This window comes from Phacochoerus africanus, chromosome X, assembly GCF_016906955.1.
Source record: "Phacochoerus africanus isolate WHEZ1 chromosome X, ROS_Pafr_v1, whole genome shotgun sequence".
In the NCBI taxonomy this organism is placed as follows: domain Eukaryota; kingdom Metazoa; phylum Chordata; class Mammalia; order Artiodactyla; family Suidae; genus Phacochoerus; species Phacochoerus africanus.
Window position 1 is genome coordinate 110,204,614 of NC_062560.1, and position 22,441 is coordinate 110,227,054.

Genomic DNA, 22,441 nt, shown 5'->3' on the forward strand with positions numbered 1-22,441 from the left:
CACATATTTGCATTTCAAACTCAAATCAGTAAGTCATGAAAATCGGCTATATTCTAACACTTTCAAGGAAGTAAAGTGTTATCATCAACAGGTTTTCCAGTTCAGTAACACTAATTTACTGGGGCTTACTCCAGCTTAGTCATATCAAACAGGGAGTTTGGTACCGTGTTAAAGTAGCAATAATTATGCCAAAGCATGTGGATTTTAAAATGTCCCAATGGTCAACATTTTTCAATTCTCCATTGTAAAAGAAAAGGAAGGACTTTTAAGCTTTGCTTCATCTGGCACATGACTTTAACTGATTCTAAAGACAGTCAACTGTCCCATAAATTCTCGGGATTTTGACTGCATAACTATTTTGCATCTTTTTACTTCTGAAATTATATTGAGTCACAGTGTCTGAAGTTGTAGCTCCAGTTCAATAAATGAAACCATAATGAAAGGTAAGAAATAGCTCCTTAAAATTTTTTAAAGAACACGACAGTTTCTGACGGTGTCATTAATTAGGCAACAAATGTTTTTCTGGAATATATTCCTTTGTTACCTTTTTACCTTCTTGACCTAATTGTTTTATTGCAGAAGTTAAAATCCTACCTCTCCCAATGTCAATGCTAAGAATTTCAGTATATTTAGTTGTTAGGCAGAATAATATTGAGAGGCTAACTTTTAAACCCTTTTCATTAAAACACATGTATGTGCCCTCTTCAATATTCAGAAGTGGGAAAAAATGACCTTTCTGTTTCATGATAAAAGCCAAAGTTGACACAAACGCAAGAGTTGGATTTGGCATATGTTTATTTTTTTTGTTCAACCTGTTTTTGCAATTAGCATAGCAACTTTGTTTTCCAGGAAAATCTAACTTAACATCTACAAAATCTCCCCAAAATTGTTGTTACCCTTTTATCATAAATTACCTTTGTGCTATGTAAATAACAACAGTTTTCTGGGCTAAGATAAATTTCTGACATCATTAAAGATTACTAACCATTGCTTGTAGATCAACCTGCGGATTCCAGTCTGAATCATATAGTATAACGACATCAGCACTTGCCAAGTTAATTCCGAGACCTCCAGCCCTGGTACTCAGCATAAAGATGAATCTGCTACTGTTAGGAACATTAAAGGCCTCTATTGCTTCCTTTTTTTAAATTGACACAGGAGATGGAAGAAAAAGAGACAAAAATCAAATTATATTACCAGAGTCTTTACGAAAGAAATAAACATTTTTACATGCATGTTCAAAACCCCACTTTATAATACTCTCCCATCTTCAAAAATGTTTAAGCATCCATCTATCTATAAACTATACTGTGTGCACAGTAAAAAGTATATTACATAAAGTTCCTAATCTTTAGAAGCTTACATCCATAAAGACAAAGACTAATCACAAAGATAAATTTAACTAAGCAAGTAATAAGTCACTTCGATTGTTCTAAAACAGTAATAGTGAAAATGTTTTAATTGAGTGAGAGCTGAAATATATCAAGGGGGTAAAATGTCAGATATCTAAACTTCATTCCCATTAGTCTATGAAGGATTAATTTAAAAATGTGTAGTTTAGAAGACCAACCAAGAGAGAAAAAGGTTTAGAAATGGGAATCAACAGATAAAGGGGGAAGTAAGGAGATTTATTTCCATACGGTGAAAAGGGGCAAACAGGGAAGTAATGGGAAAAATGAGGAAGGTAATCCAGGGATATTCAGTAAAGAGTCTTAAAAATTAACAGGATGTTAATATCCTTATTTCATAAAGATCTCAACAAATTCATTAGAAAAAAACATTAAGACCCCAACAGAAAAATGAGGGGGAAAAAAGAACAGACAATACACAGAAGAACAAATACGAATGGCTAATAAACACAAGAATAATGTTCAATCTCACTAGTAATCAAATAAATGCAAATTAAAAAAACATTAATACCATTTTTTGAAGATTAAAAAATGATAATACTCAATGTTGACGAGGGGGCGGTGAGACGGGCACTCTCATACATTGCTGCTGGGAGAGTAAATTGGTACAACCTTTCTGGAAAGCAATTTGGCAATATGCATCAAGAGTCTTAAAAGTGTTCATACCCTTTGACCCAGTAATTCCACTTCTAGGAATTTATCCTAAGGAAATAATCAGAGACGGGCACAAAGATTTATGTATAAGGACTTTTACTTCAGCATTATTTATACTAGTGAAAAATTGGAAACAACCTAAATGATCAACAATGGGGGAAAATTTATTTAATGTACGTACACAGGATGAAATATCACACTAAAATTATTTTACAATGATTTTTTTTACTGATATAGGAAAGTACAACATAATTTTGAGTAAAAAGTATCAGAATACTGAACTTCATATGCAGTGTATAGAGTATTAATTATTTATGTATTATGTATGCATAAAAATATTGGCCAGAAATACTTCTATTTTCTGAATTTCCTTGGCAATCATATACTATTTTTATAATCACAGAATACAGGAAGTTCTATTTTTAAGGAATGGAATGGCATGATCCAAAGCTGCAGGCAGAGAAGGTGGCTCTGCCGCAGGCCGCGCAGCATGTAGAAGGGGCAGTACAGAAAGCAGCATGATGTAGTGAGAGGCAATTTGGTGTAGAGGAAATAGCAAAACCCCTGGGCTTGAATCGTAACTCTACCATTTATCACATATGTGATTCTCAGCAAGCATTTAACCTCCCTGAGACACAGTTTCAAGTGGAGAAAATTATGCCAGATACTTTACTGGGCAACTAGGAGAGTTCAGCTGCAACTATAAGCTGCCTTCCTTTCCCTACAAAAGTGAGGAGACCAATAAGTAAAGGCTACAGGAAGTAGCTGCGTTTAGCTGCAGCAATGGAGAAAAGGCAAATCTGAGCACTATTAACGGCTTGCAGACAATTCAAGTAAGGAATCAAAAGAGGTCTTTCCCTTCTTGTGGGGAAAATAGATGAAATGCTTGCCTAAACAACAACCTAATGGGAAGGCAAAGCATTTCCAAAACAAAATGAACCGCTCTCATTTTCCTATATCTAAAGTCAAAACACGTGACTCAAAGTCTCTGAAGGGAGAACATTATTTGACGTTTAAGAAATCGGATAATTTGGGCATAATTTTAAGTAATTAATACCCACATTGTTCATGAGCAGAATGATTCGTCAGACATGCAAATCGGCTATTTGAGATCAGAAAGCACCCACTCTTCTGCCTTACAATCATTCCAGGAAGAAGGGCCATCTTGAATGGCTTATGTCTAAAGCAGATTTGGAGAAACCCATTCTCAGGAATAAATCAGTAAAAGCCCAAAAAAGCTTCAAGTTACCATTTCAGAAAGAGTAAAAGACTACAGAGCAGGGAATGGCGTAAGCTTTGAAACACCCTCACGTTTATAAATATTACCACAGCTGTTTCCCCATGGTGGGTAGCATGAAAAGGGCCTTGCTCCTGCTGTGGACATCATCCTATGCTATAGGTTTCACAGAGGAGACACGCAAGGGACAGAGTGCCCACTGCAGCTATGGAAGGAGAGGGACACACGCTGAGAGTCTGTGGCCTGAGAAGGAGTCCTGGAGAGGTAGGCAGGCCCGTGCACAATTTCATGACCTGTGGTCTATACTGCACTACATAGGACAGAAATTATGTCCATACCTATAATATCCAATGATTCTCACAAAGCTGTCAGGAAAACAGAAGCCTAGGCATTAAATATCACCCCTGTAATATACACTTTAAAAACACTGAGGCTCAGAGGATTAAATAGCTTGCACACACTACAAAGTGGTGGAGTTGGTGCTAAAACTCAGGTCTTCTGAAACCAAGTTCAATGCATTTTCCACTATACCATTAAACCACGATCACTGCCCAGAGCATGAGTATAGACTTAAAACAGAGGCCAAAGACAGAGCCCTGAAGGATCACAGAAAAGAGAAGATAAATTAGCAAAGTCCTCCCCAAAGAGTGCTTTAAAGGGTTTAAAATACATTAGACCCCTGCCATTCATGAAAAATAATCTAAAAATCTTTAAGAATTTCCAAATTAGAGAAAGATACCAGGTGCTAGGTAGGCTTACTCACTAGCTATGTGACTCATTCCTACACACCAACCTTTCAGTATTCCAAGATCCAAGTACATGATAAGCACCTATTCCTGTGCTATCCCACTTCAGTTTTAGAAAATTCCCCTAAGACTGAGATCATTCCCTTTACAAATTACTGTCTCATGAGTCTTTAGGGTTGCTCATAAACTGAAAAAAATCTCAACCATTAAACTCCATGAATGGCAAGGGTCTACTGTAGGAGGCAAATCAAGAAAAGAAAATGACACAGAATCAGGGGTCAAAGAGTAAGCTAAGAAACAGTCATCAAAAGGCCAGAGATAGCAGGTTAGAGCAGATAAGGATGTAACGATGCAGTGTCCTTTAGATAAGTGAGGATGTCTTTGAAGACCTTGGAAAGAATGATTTGCAGAGAGTTAGTGCAATGGAAGTCCAGCTGAAGATCTCAGAGGGAAGTGGTAGTGAGCAATTCAATGCACCTAGCTAAAGAAAAGGCCAAAATTCAAAACTACCTAATGATGAAAAACATGGCTTAATCGAACTCTGATTTCTGAAGTCTTATTTTATTTTCTCTTCCTCACCTCTCTTTCTTCGTGTGGAGTCTGTCCATCCAGTCGACAATACTCATAACCACGCCACATACAATAATCCTCCAAAATGTCCAGCAAGCGAGTCATCTGGCTAAAAATGAGAACCCTTGATCCTAAAACATTTCACCAAAAAAAAAAGCAAGTTATTCAACATGTATAAAACTAACTTGAAAGCTACAAAAATAAAAGTAAACATTAAATGCCCTATAAATATACAGCACATGAACATTCCCCTAAATATACGCACGCACGCAAGCAAACACCTTCAAGGAATACCATACAGAAATATGCATTGTTGTGCTATGCATTTTTAAGGCCTTCAAAATCCTCCACACATACGATTTAAAGTCTGCCTTTACTCTGACCTGAGGATGCTTCCAGTCCCTCATCCTCAGTAGATAAACCCCCATACTGCTTCCAAGATTGTCTTCCTAACATGCAAGTCTGATCGTGTCACTCCCTTTCACAGCCAAATCTTCCATGAGCCCCACCACCACCTTCAAAGGAGCCCAAGCTCCTGAAAGCGTGGTTTTAACGGCCTTCAGTAATAGCCTATCTTCCCAGACTCATCCATCGCCACTCTACCCAAATACCATAAGCTCTGCATTCCCTCCTTGCACACTTCTGCTTCATTGCTCAGGGAAACCCTTCCCCCTCCTTAATTTTTTCTTTTTAGGGCTGCACCTGTGGCATATGGAAATTCCTGGGCTGGGGTCAAATCCGAGCCGCATCTGCAACCTTCACCACAGCTCACAGCAACACCCGGTCCTTAACCCACTGAGTGAGGCCAGGGAGGGAACCCACATCCTCACGGATAACAGTCTAGTTCTTAACCCACAAAACCACAATAGAACTCCTTTCGCTCCTTTTTCTCATGGTTTACTCCTACACATTCTCCGGTGCTCACCTCGAATGTCATCTTCATGTAAACTTCCCCAACTCCCAGTCTCTCAGCTTATGGCAGCACTCATCACAATGAGCTGCAACTACTCCTCACTACACTGTCCTTTGCATCTACAAGGCAAGGACTACTGTACACCCAGCCCATAGGACAACTCCAAACAAACAGTAAGTATTCAGAAATGTTTGCTGAACAAGCGAAGGAATGAAAGAAAATGATTGGAGTTCCCTTCGTGGCTCAGCGGTAACGAATCTGACTAGTATCCATGAGGATGTGGATTCAATCCCTGGCCTCACTCAGTGGGTTAAGGATCTGGCGTTGCCGTGAACTGTTGCAGATGTGGCTCGGATCTGGCATTGCTATGGCTGTGGTGTAGGCCGGCAGCTACAGCTCCGACTCAACCCCTAGCCTGGGAACCTCCATATGCCTCGGGTGCAGCCCTAAAATAGCAAAAAAAAAAAAAAAAAAAGAAGAAGAAGAAGAAAGACAAATGATTATGCAAAAAATTATTCATGTACAATATTATTTCACGTTAATCTGAACATTTGTAACTCACCCTGTTCTTTGAGTTTGGCCAACAGTTTATCAAGAACTACCATTTTACCACTGTTGCTAACAATGTGCTCATCAGTGGTATAGGGTGGACCAGGCTCAGCACCATCAAACAGGTAAGGATGATTACAACACTTTCGAAGCTGCATCAGAATGTTTAAGAGTCGCATCTTGTCCATTTTGCCAGCAGAGTTTAAAACATCAATATCTTTCATCAGGATTTTTGTATACCTAAAATTTTAAACTATAATTAATCATCAACTATTAAAAAGGTTTAATTCCATAACAAATGTCCCTTTGGTGATCAGCTTAGATTCCTGTTTACAAATAAACAAAAATATTTGATTTGAGATTAAATCTGATCAGCAAAACTAGTGAAGATTTGAATATTTTAACTTGTATGTTGCCTATAAACCTGTTTCCTTCTGCTTTATCCATTGCTAGAAATTACCATCAGCAGATAACAATTCAGTAACTACCACTGGTAATTATTTAATAACTACAATATATGCTGAGAGTCAGTATCCAACTTTTATTTGCTTGAGCTAAAAACAACTATAACTTTTTATACCTGTCTTCAGAGGTGGTTTTTTTCCTGATCCCATAAACATTTTTATTGTCTTTTCTACACCTTCACCCAGGGGAAAACAGACTTACAAATCCACCTGGACAGTAATAATATTTAATTATAACAATGAACAACTTGTACTGAGTGCAAATGCCAGGTATATGAGTCATCTTGTTAAATGTTCACAACAACTCTGAGTTAACAACTAGGGTCACCCGCATTTTATAGATGGAAGGAAATTCAGGCAGCTAAAAGAAGTAAAACAACTTAGAGCCACAGAAAGAGTTAAGGCCAAGGTCTGATCTCACATCTGAGTCCAATGAAACATACTCTTCACCACTACCCTATACGGACTTCAATAATAGAAAAGTTACTAAATATTATAAGCGATCTAACTTTTTTTGGCCACCCCGCAGCATGTGAAAAGTCCCAGGCCAGGGATTGAATCTGTGCCACACCAGTGACCCAAGCTGCTGCGGTGACAATGTCGGATCCTTAACCAGCTACACCACAAGGGAACTCTCATAAGTAATCTAATTATTCTTTATATAAGCAACACTTTGCATCTCTTAGTAGCATTATTACATTATTAACATGTCTAATTTTTATCTAATTTATGATTCCTTGTGACTCCTCTTGTCAATTTCCTGCTCTGCTTGTATTTTTTTTAAAGTATAGTTGATTTACAACATTGTGCCAATTTCTGCTGTACAGCAAAATGACCCGGTCATACATATATATATACATTCCTTATATTATCTTCCATCATGGTCTCTCCCAAGAGATTGGATATAGTTCCCTGTGCTATACAGTAAGACCTCATCGCTTATCCATTCTAAATCTAATAGTTTGCTGGGAGTTCCCGTCGTGGCTCAGTGGTTAACGAATCCGACTAGGAACCATGAGGTTGCAGGTTCGGTCCCTGGCCTTGCTCAGTGGGTTAACGATCCGGCGTTGCCGTGAGCTGTGGTGTAGGCTGCAGACGCGGCTCAGATCCTGAGTTGCTGTGGCTCTGGCGTAGGCCGGCGGCTACAGCTCCGATTCGACCCCTAGCCTGGGAACCTCCATGTGCCGAGGGAGCGGCCCAAGAAATAGCAAAAAGCCAAAAAAAAAAAAAAAAAAAAAGAGGCAAAGCATGGACTCAAACACAGTCTGATAGACTCCAAGGCCTATGCTCTTTCCTAAAGGTTAAATAAAATACTCACCACTTTTCTATTAATATATCTGAACTACTTAACTATTTAAATGTAATATAAAAATTCTGAACTAAAGGTACAACTGAATCACTACAAAGACAGGGTTTTTTTGGCCACGCCCACAGCATGTGTAAGTTCCCAGGCCAGGGATCGAACCTGTGCCACAGCAGTGACCTGAACCACTGCAGTGACAACACCAGATCCTTAACCCACTACACCACAAAAAAACTCCTATCAAGATAATTTTTAATAAATCATTATGCATAAATAAATTCTAATGGAAATATAACAGCTCACCATTCTCGCTGCATTTTACTCAGTCCCAAGTAAATCTTGATTTCCTTTTTAGGAGGCAGGCTCTTCTCTACGTCAGTTTTTATACGACGTAACAAAAATGGTTTTAAAACCTACAGAGTGATAGTTTTTATAAAAGTTTATAAAACATTCAATATTATAACATTTATTTCATTGACAACTCACTAATGTGAAGTTTACTTCCCACTGTATAATCTTAAAAATACCAATACCAATTGCCAACTTTCTTGGTAAAAAAGAACCAAATAATGGCTCATTAGAAAATCATAAGGGTACTCAAATTAAACATGCATGATTTGATGGCGCAGAAGACATTAAAAATTAAGACAATGAGATTACTGACTATTGAAGAGGTACAAAATAACCTTTTAAAAAATATACTGTCACACAAGATTTTTAAATATTAGAGGAAATGTGAGGTCAGAATATGGATCAGAAAGTCTCTAAAAGTGAAATAAAAATTCAGACCATTTAAAAATGGTTCCATGTTAAGGAAGCTATGAATGAAAAGAGAAAAAAAACAAGAAATAATCAGTGTACTGATTGTGATAGAATCTGCCTAGAAGTGCAAGGCAGATTCTATCACAAGAAAAAAACATCTCCATAGTACCTGCAATGTGCCAAACACCACACCATGAACCTTAGAGTATTGAATCCTTACAACAGATCTTTAAAAGGGAAAGATGATTATTTCAATTTTCGTATCATTACCAGAGTCACTCTGCTACTAGGTGGTAGAAGCAGAATTCAAACCCAGATTAAGCCGATTCTACATTCAGCTCAGTCCCCGATTAGCTGTTGAGCTAGGCAAGTTCTGTAATTTTTCCAAGCCTGTTTACTCATCAATTCATATATATATATATATACATATATATATGTGTATATATATATATATATATATATATATATATATATATACTATGTGTTTATGCTAAGCACTTTTACATGGGGATAAAGATACCTATTTCCAAGGCTGCTGTGACAATGGGTGGTACTACATGTGCAGAGCTTAACCACAGTAGACATTAGTAAGCGGTAGCTATTATTACTAGAGATCCATGGGAGGTGAGGAAAAGGGAAGTGTAAAAGAAGACCTCTGGTTTCCTGTTTGGGCCTCTTAAATTTGTCTAAGTGGCATTTTTAAGAATTGAAACTGCCTATGAGACATTTAGGCAGAAGACTCCAAAGGCAGTGGGATATTTTCCTCTCCCTGTCTCTCTCCTAAGTCTTATCTAGAGCTCAGGAGACAGGGAGAGAGAAATTGGGAGTTGTAAGTATAGAGGCGGTAGCAGAAACTCTGCGAGTGAACACCCAGGGACAGCATGTATGCAAAAGAGAGTCAAAGCCCTGCCAAACAATAAATTTCCAGGGACAGAGAAAGAAAAGTCCCTAAAAGGGACTGATCAAAGTACCCAAAAAGGTTAAGGGAAAAATCCATTCCACACCCCAGACACTAAGCACGAAAACACTGAAAGCAGGAATGGTTAGCATTGCTCAATATCACAGAGAAGCCATGGCGCTGACCAAAAGGTATACCCTCAACTCAGCAATAAAAAAACTACAAACACTTGTGAGATAAATTTCAGTTGTATTAAATGAACAAAATCTATGCATTAAGGGGTGAATAGGAGCCAGCAGAGACAGAGTAACCATTCCCCAGACAGAGCTAACCAAGTTCCTGCTGTAAGAGGCCCAGCAGCACTACAACTTGTGTTACAAGATTCTTAGAAGATTTGTCTTCTACTCCTCTTCTGCATTCTTACAATAAATTCCCCATTACATAAGGTAATTTGTCTCTTGACTTGCTCTGCTTAACTCTAAATAAATATTTACAACATGATGACTGTTGGGGCTTCAAATCAATAAATATTTAATGAGCAGTTACTCTGGACCAGGCACACAGGGCACAATGTGGTGGAAAACAGACAGGGTCTCTGCCACATGAAGTCCACGTTTTGCCAGGGTAGAGGGGAGGAGAGGGACGATGCGTTTGTTTTTGAATTGGAAAGAAGTCTTGAGATTCTCTTTTAAAGTAGCAGACAAGGGGAGTTCCCATCGTGGCGAAGCAGAAACCAATCTGACTGGGAACCATGAGGTTGCGGGTTTGATCCCTGCCCTCCGTTGCTCAGTGGGTTAAGGATCCGGCATTGCTCTGAACTGTGGTGTAGGCCAGCAGCTGTAGCTCTGATTTGACCCCTAGCCTGGGGATCTCCATATGCTGCAGGTGCGGCCCTAAAAAGCAAAATAAAAACTAAAATAAAATAGCAGACAAAGGAGTTCCTATCATGGCTCAGTGGTTAACGAACCACTAGTATCCATGAGGACGCAGGTTTAATCCCTGTCCTGGCTCAGTTGGTTAAGGATCCGGCACTGCCGTGAGCTGTGGTGTAGGTTGCAGACACAGCTTGGATCCTGCGTGGCTGTGGCTGTGGTGTAGGCCGGCAGCTACAGCTCCGATTTGACCCCTACCCTGAGAACCTCCATATGTCTCGGATGTGGCCCTAAAAAGACAAAAGACAAGTAAATACAAATAAATAAAAACGGCAGACAAAAAAATAGCAAAATGCATCTGTATCCACTTCCTCACAAATCTCCACTAAGCCAATTTTTAAAATTACAGGTGTACATTTTTTCGGCCATGCCTGTGGCATTCAGAAGTTCCCAGGCCAGGGATCAAACCCTCACCACAGAAATGACCTGAGCCACGGCAGTGATAATGTCAGAACCTTCACTTGCCAAAGCCACCATGGAAGTTCAATACATGTACTTTTTTTTGGTCTTTTTTTTAGGGCCACACCCTAAAAATAAAAGGGATGGTCAATAAAAAGGACAAATCAAGGGGTAGAAGTCTATAAGGAAGCAGGAAAAGATGAGATCCAGGGTTCATGTTGGCAGAATTAGCCACAGAGAAAGACAACCTCTTCCACTTAAGCAGAAGGAAGCAGATACCCTTGGAAGATGAGTATCTTTGAAGGAGTTCCCACCTAAGGACTCCCTATTTTTCTCTTGGATAAAGGAAGGACGTTACTCGCTGAGAAAGGACAAGGGCAGGGAACACCTGGGTTAGAAGTCTTGGGGGGACTAGAGAAGGTCTGAAATGGCTGCTATGGGAAATGGGAAAGAACGCTGAAGAAGGCCATGGTAAAGGATCACCAATAGCATCCAATCTCAGCTTATGTCAGGGAACATGAAGTTGTAGTGCGTCCAACCTGTACAGTGAGAATAGTATTTTTTATCAGTGTTGAGCAACCCCAGTACAGAGCAGGTCACTCTGCTAGTAAGTGGTAAAAGCAGAATTCAAACCCAGGGGACAGAGACACTGTTACATAATTCCAGTTTAGGGCTTATAGGGCAGAAAATGGCAGGTCAAAAGAGCAAGGGAGTTTGAAATATTGGCAAAAAAAAAAAAAGTGGTTCAAGTGATAGAAAAATGGGCTCATTGCTGGACACAGAAAATGTAACAACAGAAATGGGCTGATGGGGGAGGAAGGGAGTAGGGGTCCAGGGACTGGATGTCTCTCTCACTCACAAGGCATAACGTGAGTGAAAGAGAAGGATGCAAGAGGCTGCTATCAAAGAACAGAAAATTGATGTTCAATGAATGTGAGGGAATCACTTGGTAATGAATAAATGACAGAGAACAGAATGGGCAGGGAGTGGACTTGCAAGATAACTGGAGCCTCAAAGGAAGAATTCTACACATGACCGTGGTTTCGAAATGACACTGGGGAACTAGGAGAATACTGACGCAGGACCTGTGGGGTGTGGGAGAGTAAACAGCCTCTACAAGAAAGACTACGTTACCCAAAGGAGCGAGCCAAAGCAAAAAGCTGTTCCATGCAGAGGCTGAGGAAGAGACAGTGGGAGTTTGCTTCCCAACGAGGCTGTCAGAGAGGTTGAGAGGGAAAAGCACTGAGGCTGAGCCAAATGCCAAATCCACAAATTCAAATGGATTTGACGGCAGTTTATAAATGACTCAGTTATACACACGTAATTACTAAATTCTCTTGTCTGCTATTACTTACTGCATGAAGTCTTTCCACAAGTTTTTGATCACCAAGACAATTTTTAGTGTCAAACCAAGAATCAAAGTCCTGTGGAGGGGTGAAAATTCTGCAGTTAGCATACAGGTTTTTAAAAAATAAATGCAATAGTCTATAAATTCTTATACAACTCATACAGCAATAATTCATTTTAAAAGCACTTTCGAAAATATGTTAACTGTGATGGCCAATATCATTTACTTCTGAAAACAGATAAAACCCTGGAGTAGTTAAAAAAAATTGAACCCTACTATATAGGCACTCCATCAGCAGTTTGTCCTTAAAAGGCTTTACTAGGCTTCCCAATAACCATAGTGGAATTATGCCCAGTTAAGAGGAGTAGAAATAAGAATATAACATGGAAAACATGCTAATGAAAGTGTTAAACAATAAAAATGAACAAAAGCAAGATAAAGTATACAAACCAACTTAGTATCAGAAATGAGGAAAATCAAGCTCCAAAGTCCTTAAATCATTCAATTCAGTTTGCTGCACTAGCATAACCTTGTTTTAATGACAAAGACAGTTTAAATCATTCATTTACCAAAAAATGTTGCTTTTCAAATCACATACTATAAGCTACTTAGTACTCACCAAATGTTAATGCCTGCAATAATCAAAGATTACTTCAATGACTCCACCTGCCAAACTCGTTTGCAGAAAGTCCCCCCAATTTAATTCAAAGAAAGACATTTAGAATGCACTATTCTGAACTCGGCCCACCTCATGTCCTAAGTTGTGGTAGCAATGTGATATAGGTAAAGGTTAACAGGCAGGATAATCTCAAAGCAAAGAAACATTATTTCTTTAAATATCACCATCTGAAAAAACGTCTATTTAAGAGCTCTTTTCTGAGAAAACCAAAACACACAGATAAAGGATTACAAATTTCAATCCACATTCTATGCTTTGAAAAGAGATGTCTGTGAACATAAGAAAAGTATTCCTAAAACATACGACTTAAACTTACATCTGCAGAATTAAAGACATCAGGCAATAAAAAGTTGAGTAGTGCCCAGAGTTCATGCAGGTTATTCTGCAAAGGCGTTCCAGTTAAGAGCAAGCGGTTAGTTGACTTGAACTCACGAACAATCTCTGAAAGCTAAAAAAAAAACAGTTAACATTTTAATTTATTACAATGTTTAACATTCAGTTGTTCTCCCGATACATTTTGTGAATAAAATAAAACTTGAAAATTGATTTTCCATGGAAAAATACCCTCGTTCTGCTGATGGAGTGCCACAGTGAAGCACAACGGAACAAAATATCCTGGGCATTTCTACACTCACAAGAATGCTGACCATAGTCACACATGAGACCTTTCCCCCGTTCCAAAAAAATGTATTTTTTCCACTTGGGTCCACACAAACAGTCAGAACCCTATGGAATCCAGGCTATTCACCTTACAGAATTGTATCTCCTTCTTCCTGTCAATCACTTTCATCTACATGCCTAGTCCACTTCTAACTTCGCCTGGTCACGATTTTTCAACACCACAGTTGAATCCATCTTCCCCGATATCTTATGTTAACTTTTAAAATATAAAACCACAAAAATGAAGGCACAAAAGTATAAAAGAATAGTAATCTTATCAATAAAAAATACACATTATTTTAATGCTCTTAAATTAATAATTATTCTCTAACATGCGTCTTATCACATATTATATTCCAGTTTGAAAACCACCACCTGGTGATTTTGCTTCTGTTCTGTCCCTATTTCTCCCAAAGCAGCCCAGTGATCCAAAGAGAGGCTCATCACAGTAATTCATATTTTTCCTACTGTTGATAGAGTTGAATGGCAAGAAATATTGATATTTTCCAACGTTGACACTACGCTCTAATTCACACACATCAGATAATTCTAGGAATTTATTCTTTTCTTATCTATATGAATACTCACAAGGCAGCCCCTCCATAAAAAATAAACCAACGCAAATGATATTTGTACATCAATTGCTTCCCAAATATTAAAATGCTGTAGCATAAGATTTAGGCTGCCAACAGGTACAGCAAATGAACACCTAATTTCCTTTACATTAAAAACTGCACAATTTTGGAGCTCCCGTTATGGCTCAGCAAAAACAAACCCGACCAGTATCCATGAGGAATTGAGTTCGATCCCTGGCCTCATTCAGTGGGTTAAGGATCCAGGGCTGCTGAGAGCTGTAGCGTAGACTGCAGATGCGGCTCAGATCCTGCATTGCTGTGGCTGTGGCATAAGCCAGCAGCTACAGCTCCGATGCGACCCCTAGCCTGGGAACCTCCATATGCTGCGGGTGCGGCCCTAAAAGGACAAAAAAGACAAAAAAAAAAAAAGCCTGCACGATTCTCCTTTATCTTGTATTCAATCATTTCTATTTCAAAACCATTTTTAAAACTGATTTTCATTCACATTCTGTGGATAAAAATCACAATCCTCCATCACGTTTTTATTCTAAATATAGAGAAGTAAACAAACATATATGGTAGTTAAAAGAAAACTTTAATAAAGATATTAAGGAGTTCCCTGGTGGCTCAGCGGGTTAAGGATCCAGCATTGTCACTGTAGTGGTTCAGGTTGCTGCTGTGGCATGGGTTCAACCCCTGGCATGGGAACTTCTGCATTCTGTGGATGCAGCCAAAAAAATAAGTAAAATAGAATAGAGTAGAGCAGAGCGGAATGGAATGGAATGGAAAGGAATGGAATGAAAAGATACTGAGAACTAGCTTACCTTAGATTTTTCATTCTTTATTCTGTGAGCCTCATCAATGACCAGGTATCGCCAGTGGAACTTTTTGAATACAGATTTTTCTTTAATTACCATCTCATAAGAAGTAACACAAACATCCCACTCTCCTGGCATCATCTCATCACGAATAAAAGCAGCCTGATGCAAAATAAAGTTCCCTGTATTAGACTATGCTGACAAGATATCACAGAATTAAAGCATCAAGAGAATACTAAGAATTCTAAGAGACTCTAGGAATCATTGGATCTCATCCATTTCAGAGATAGGAAGTCTGTGGCCCAAAGATGCCTTTGTGGTCAATTATCTGAATGATATGCTAATGTTTTTATTAACAAAAGAGAAGCAAAGGCTTCCATCAAACAAGTAAGGCATATCCAATGAACTGAAGAAGTTCATATCACCAGACGATGACAATTACTAGGCTCTCTCTCCTCATATCCATGGGGTCAAAAGGACATGGGCAAAGGAAGCACTTTCTGAATACCATATCCTTACCAAGATCCAAGCATTACCAACATGGTATCATTTCAATAAATGGAAAAAGCTCAATATACATGAGCTGTTGAGATCTCTTGTATGTTTCCTTCACTTTCCAGCAGAGACGAGTCATAAAGTTTGTTAAGGGATCATAAAAGCCCATTAATGTTTTTGTACAATTCCTAATGTTATGAGGCTATTGAATGTGATTTTATAAAGGGGACTTGCTTTATCATATACAGGAGTCGATTTAAAATGGTGAGACTACTAAAGGCTATTTTTAAATCATCACAGGCAGTGGCTAATGTGGTAGTCAAGGTGACTGAAAGCATTTTTGACTTGCATGAACTGAATTCCAGATTATTTTTATTACGGGTCAAAAGAAAACCACAAGTTAGCAGGGAGCCGCAAAATCTACATTGAGAAGGGGCTGATTAGTACTGTAAATCTGAAATTGCAGTACATACACAAAATTGATTGTTCACTACAAAGTCACTATTTCATAAATTCAGTTATGCACCAAACACACCAGGGACTCTTTCAGCAAATATTCAATGAGTGCCCGCTATGTATAAAAGGATTGCCTGTACTGAAGTAAAGGACAAAAAAAAGGCCTTTGTAGATCTCAGCTGCACCCTGGGAAGTGGTCATATTCAAAAAGTTAATTAAGACATTAGGGAGTTAGAGGAAAAATAAAAAGAACCAAGGTTCCAGACCCCATTTGGTCCTGCAAATACTTTATACTTATTTTATTTTTTTAAATACTCGGTTTAATGGTTCCTCCTACAGTTTCATAGAATATACACACATTTTTAACTTAAATTAGCTCTGCTTTGAAATTTGTGTAACTACTTGATAGTTCTAGAGTTAAACATATTGACAGAACATTAAAGATCACACAATCCGGAGTTCCTGTCGTGGCTCAGTGGTTAACGAATCCGACTAGGAACCATGAGGTTGAGGATTCGATCCTTGGCCTCGCTCAGTGGGTTAACGATCCAGCGTTGCCATGAACTGTGGTGTGGGTCGCAGACGTGGCTCGGATCCTGCATTGCTGTGGCTCTGGCGTAGGCCGGCAGCTCTAGCTCTGATTAGAACCCTAGGCCTGGGAACCTCCATATGCCGTGTGAGCGGTCCAAGAAATGGCAAAAAGACCAAAAAAAAAAAAAAAATCACACAATCCAAAAGCTCTCATTACACAGGTGATAAAAGTTAGGACCCTTTGAGATTCACTCAACATCAGAATCAGTAGCAAAGCCAGAACTAAAACCAGATCTCCCATTTCCATGTCCATGACCTTTGTTTGATGCCTCTAGAGTGGAGAAGGAAGGCGTCAAAAACTTTTTTTTTGGGAATCACACCTCTAAATACCTCAGGACTACATTAGTTTCAAACAGGATCAGGATTTTCGCTGATGATTTCCTAACTCAATTAAAATATCTACTATAACCTACATCAAATATTTTATTACCAGGAGTTCCCATCGTGGCTCAGCGGAAATGAATGTGACTAGTATCCATGAGGATGCAGGTTCCAACTCTGGCCTCGCTCAGTGGGTTAGGGATCCGGCGTTGCTGTGAGCAGTGGTGTAGGTCACAGACACGACTAAAGCTCCGATTCGACCCCTAGCCTGGGAACCTCCATATGCCACGTGTGCAGCCCTAAAAAGACCAAAAAAAAAAATAAACTAAATTAAAAAATATGTATTACCAAAATGTTGATCTCATAAAAGGTTTACAGAAGACCATGAAAACAGAAAGACCCAATATATCTATCCCATGTGGTACAAATGTTCAAACAAATCTGTCAATAAATAATGATCTGGATTTTCTCTATACACAATGACATTAATCCCTAAGTGGTGCATATTATATTATTTATGTAATTAACAATTACTGATTCTCAAACTCTTTGACCATGGCCCACAGTAAAATTGTAATTTAGGTTGCCATCCAGTAGACACATACATGTTTGAGGGTATGTATACAGAAAGAAGCAATACATATCCTCACACATATGAAACTTCTATTTTCTATTCTATTCTATCTCAATGTTTTAAAAAATTGTTGTCACCACCCACTAAGCTGAATTCCCAATCCATTGATGAGTGGCAATTTGAGAAACGCTGACTTTGAGGATTAGTTTTCAAGATTAAAAAGTTTTTGAAGCCTCTAGATGAATTTCAAACTCCCACAGGGCAGAGATAGGGCAGCTGACAATTAAATATACCCACTCTTTCTTGAAAACTCCCAGAGTCACCTCATGACTTGGATTCCAAATGCTTAGATTCCATGCTGAAAACCACTGACATACATTTTTATTGAGACGGGATGAAAACACAAGCCTAGCTATTTATCAGTGTCTATGACCTTCAAGAAATAATTTCAGCAAAAAAATTCAATGCTTTAGAAATGCAAAATTTTTAAGGAATGGTGAGGCATTAAACAATACCAGTTATCAGAAAGAGTTCTAAGTGACTAATTTGCTACTGGGAAATATTAGGCATAGGGAAGAATCAAGCCTGTAATTCCAAATTTATGAGCTCAGTATTTCAATATTTAAATTATTTATAAGTTAAATTTAAATAAATTTTAGTAATTTTTCTTCAAGCAAAATGATAAGAATAAATTATATAATTCATTATGCTACCATTCTTTTGAGGATATTTTTGATAACCTATTCTAAATATGTAAAATAGAATAAATCTTTACTCTAAACTATGTTCTCTGGAGGCAAAATAAAGACAAAGTTTAATAATATGCTTGCTAAGCTGATTATTCATTTTGGTGTTTTTGCATAATTCATTATTTTTAGATTAATTCAACAGTCCTAAAATAATTTTAGCTTATGAGATTGATAAATAGCTAATTTAATCAAGAGCCCAGAGTTTTTAATATTATCTAAGAATGTATGCAGACATGGATTCTTTTATTCAAAGATCAAAACGGAAAGTTGTGTCTATGCATAAACACAAAACACAAGGCTCTCTGTACCAAAAAAAAAAAAAAAAAACGGTTCCATTCATGTGTGTGTGCATGTACAAAAGTCAAAGTCAAAAGTAAAAAATATAAACAAAAAAACTGACATGCAAATTTATACTTTTGGCATCAAAACAGCACAAATAATAGAATCACTGATAAGACACACTGTCAATAAAATAAAAATTTTTTAAATACAGTCACTTAAAAGTGCAACTCAAAAATGCTTAGGTTAATGATCTAGTTAAAAGTATAATGCAAATAAGCATAATAATGGATTTTCTGTTTTGAATAGGCAACACATCTACCTCATAGGAATGTTGTGAGAATTAGTTTAATTAATACAGAAAAAACACTTACAAAAGAGCCTAACATGGAGTAAACACAACTTAAGCGTTATTTAGTAGTGGACAACTCAAATGTATTTTATAGCAATAGTATGCAACATAACCCCAGAAATGTCGTTCTTGATTGCCTTTTTAAACCTGTTTCTCACTTACTCTTGCATCCTTGTCTCCAACGAAACAAATAACACGAAGAGATGGGACCCATCGTTTAAATTCATTCATCCAGTTGTGTAAAGTAGACTTCGGAACTAAAACCATGTGAGGTCCAGGAATGTTTCGGTAATGTTTCAGGTAACCAAGCAAAGCAATCGTTTGTAAAGTCTTACCAAGACCCTGCATTATCACCATAAGAAAAAAAAATCCATCAAGGTTTATTTAATGAAACATCTTGTTAGTAGCAACATTACAAAAGGTATCTGCCAACTATCTCACACAGGGAAAAGTTAAAAGACTTTTTAAAGTTGGAGTTCCCATTGTGGCGCATCGGAAATGAATCCAACTAGGAACCATGAGGTTTCGGGATTCAATCCCTGGCCTTGCTCAGTGGGTTAAGGATTTGGCATTGCCCTGAGCTGTGGTGTAGGTTGCAGACTCAGGTCAGATCTGGCGTTGCTGTGGCTCTGGCGTAGGTTGGCAGCAACAGCTCTGATTAGTCCCCTAGCCTGCAAACCTCCATATGCTGTGGGTGCGGCTCTAAAAAAAAAAAGACAGAAAGACCAAAAAAAAAAAAAAAAAGACTTTTTAAAGTGAATCACCATTCCAATTCAATACTTACCCTGAGCACAAAAAGAAACCAAGAACTTGCAGTTAGAAAGCTGCTCAGCAAAGTAATTTTCTATTTAGGAAATTTAGTCCTAAAGGAGCAAACAATCTATATCATTTGTTTCTATTACATTTTTTGCAAAATTAGGAACTTTGTGTATGTCACAAAGACACACTTCCTTTATCAGCCTGCTTAGATACTGGTCTTTCCTTCTCATTTTCCCCAACATTATTAGAGCCCAGGCATGAAATATATTGAGATCATGAATCTCAAGGGGCACATAGCTCTCTGTACTTGCATCTCACACCCTTGAAGACCTAAGGAACCATAAAAGAACATAATATAAAAGAACTCTGCAGCCAGAAAAGACCCTAGAGATCAACTAGTCCAGAAGACTTTTTTAAAAAATAAGATACTGAACACCCCTGAACTCACTACCTAACCCATGGGAAAGGGAACTATGGCCTATAGTGCATGACCTTTTAAAACAGCTTCTGGGAGTTCCCGTTGTGGCCCCGTGGAAACGAATCTGAGTAGGAACCATGAGGTTGTGGGTTCGATCCCTGGCCTCGCTCAGTGGGTTAAGGATCCGGCGTTGCCATGAGCTGTGGTGTAGGTCACAGATGCGGCTCAGATCTGGCGTGGCTGTGGCTGTGGTGTAGGCCGGCAGCTACAGCTCTGATTAGACCCCTAGCCTGGGAACCTCCATATGCTACAGGTTCGGCCCTAATAAGATAATAGACAAAAACAAAAAACAAACAAACAAAAAAAAGTTTCTGGCTTTATCTCTATATATTGCTTTCATAAACCTAAGCTTAAAGCTGTTTTTATAGGATTTATCCTTTCTGATATTGCACTTATGAGATCAAAATCTTAGAATGTTTATACTCCTTATCCAAGTAATTCCACTTCTAGAAATCCGATGGAAATAACCTGAGAGGTGGAAAAAAAACTAAATTACAAGGGTTCTCAGAATAGTATTATTTATCATATATACATATATATCAACCAATATATACTATACACATATACATAATACACACTATATGTATTTTACACATCAGGAGTTCCCATCATGGCTCAGTGGAAACGAATCTGACCAGTATCCATGAGGATGCAGGTTGGATCCCTGGCCTCGCTCAGTGGGTTAAGGATCTGGTGTTGCCGAGAGCTGTGATGCAGATCACAGATGCAGCTCGGATCTGGCATTGCAGTGGCTCTGGTGTAGGCCAACAGCTATAGCTCCGATTTGACCCCTAGCCTGGGAACCTCCATATGCCGTGGGTGCAGCCCTAAAAAAAGACCAAAAAAAATTTTATATATATATTTACACACACACACACACACACACACTACACATCAACTAATCCAAATGACCAGAAAAAGAGAGGAGATTAATAACATTATGGTACCTCCTTAGGATTATTATGCAGTAATGAACAATTATTTCTACAAAAAAAGTTTTAATTATGTGGAAAACAACTATAAATGTGAAGAAATTAGAATACGAAATCATACATACAATGTGAGCTCAACTATGCAAAATAAATACAGGCAGAGAAAAAAGACTAAAAAGAAATATGCCAACATGTTAACTATGGTTATTTCTAGGTAACAGAATTACAACTTACTTTTAATTTTTTCTTGATTTTTTTCCCCTAATTTTCTCTAGTCATTAAAGTATTTTTCCCCTTTTTAGTAATTAAAACATTCCTGGTGTCAGCATAAATTCAATATGAAAGATCTTTAGATCCTTCCTTCATGTTTAGACAGGCTGCAGCAAGAGGAGCTTGGGGAAAATAATTCTGGTCTTTCTGTTGTCCAATTAACTAAGCTCCCTGTCAGAGCTGACTGTAGTCTCCAACCCAGAATACTAAATATAAGGAGCTACAGACCCTTGATTTTAAAGATCCTGCCACACACCTAACAGCTGCTCAGCCAGGGATGAGCACCTATGGGACTGACTACTGCACTAGCTGCTACAGAGCATAAGCAATCACGCAGCCCCTGTGGATAAGTGATTACAAATGCGTCTCCAGAGTCATAAATATGAGTACCACTGCCCTCTCTTAAATCCCGTCTTCTTCATTTGATCCTAAAATACCAAACCAGGCCCTCCCTCATATACTCCCCTGATCTGCTGAATTAGCATCCTTAAATGGCCTTCCTTTTTACCTTTGGTCATTTTTTTTCCAAATAAACAGTTTACCCTCAGAATCCCTGGGTTTCACATCCAGGTCGTCAACCAACCAGATCAAAATCCCCAGATGGTAAACCGTGGATACAGAGGGCCCAATTGTCCTATGCCATTTAATATAAGGACTTGAGCTTCCATGGATTTTGGCATCATGGAAGTCCTGAAACCAACCTCCCTCAGATATAGAAGGATGACTGTATGTTCATCATTCTTTCGCTTACTTCCTGACTCCCACCTGGTATTCTACTGTCAAGACTCAACATTGCTCTTTACTTTTTTGTTCTTTATACCATCTATTCACACTATCTGATTGATCACACACGGAGGCATTTACATTCACTCACGCATGCTTTCATTCTTATTGTTTGGTTTACTCATTTACTGTGTGATTTCTAGCCCCACCCCATTCCCAAAAGAATTCAGGTAGCCTACAATGAAAACATGGGACATAAAATTAATGGCCAAAGATAAATAAAGAGGGGCCAAGGAAAGTAAGACTAAAAGGTAAAGAACAGGAAACGTCACCAAGGACACGATGGGCGGACCATGAGCAGTTACACAGAAGCTCCATTTCAGCATTCACTGGAAGCCAAAGCGCAAACATACACACAAGTACAAGGTTTTTTAACACCATTTGAGAAAACTTCAATAAGAATTCTGTGGCCTGTGGAACTATGTATTTCAGAGACTATTTAAAGAAACAATTCTAGACTTTACAAATGCCTTTTATGTTATAACT

The 22,441-nt window shown here is 38.3% G+C and overlaps 1 protein-coding gene across 8 annotated transcripts in view; it reads right to left on the reverse strand.

The window, feature by feature from the left end:
- SMARCA1 (SWI/SNF related, matrix associated, actin dependent regulator of chromatin, subfamily a, member 1) overlaps positions 1-22,441 on the reverse strand; it is a 74,278-nt gene that overhangs the window by 42,779 nt on the left and 9,058 nt on the right. For 5 of the 8 annotated variants that reach the window (XM_047764801.1, XM_047764797.1, XM_047764796.1 and 2 more), the window contains exons 6-14: positions 18,896-19,075; positions 14,923-15,078; positions 13,180-13,311; positions 12,192-12,260; positions 8,149-8,258; positions 6,092-6,318; positions 4,626-4,747; positions 2,076-2,111; positions 986-1,138 (exon numbers count right to left, since the gene is read on the reverse strand). In XM_047764801.1, the coding sequence (XP_047620757.1) occupies positions 986-1,138; positions 2,076-2,111; positions 4,626-4,747; positions 6,092-6,318; positions 8,149-8,258; positions 12,192-12,260; positions 13,180-13,311; positions 14,923-15,078; positions 18,896-19,075 (1,185 nt within the window). The remainder of the gene's footprint in view (positions 1-985; positions 1,139-2,075; positions 2,112-4,625; positions 4,748-6,091; positions 6,319-8,148; positions 8,259-12,191; positions 12,261-13,179; positions 13,312-14,922; positions 15,079-18,895; positions 19,076-22,441) is intronic. The other 3 variants (XM_047764795.1, XM_047764800.1, XM_047764799.1) reach the window with 1 other exon arrangement.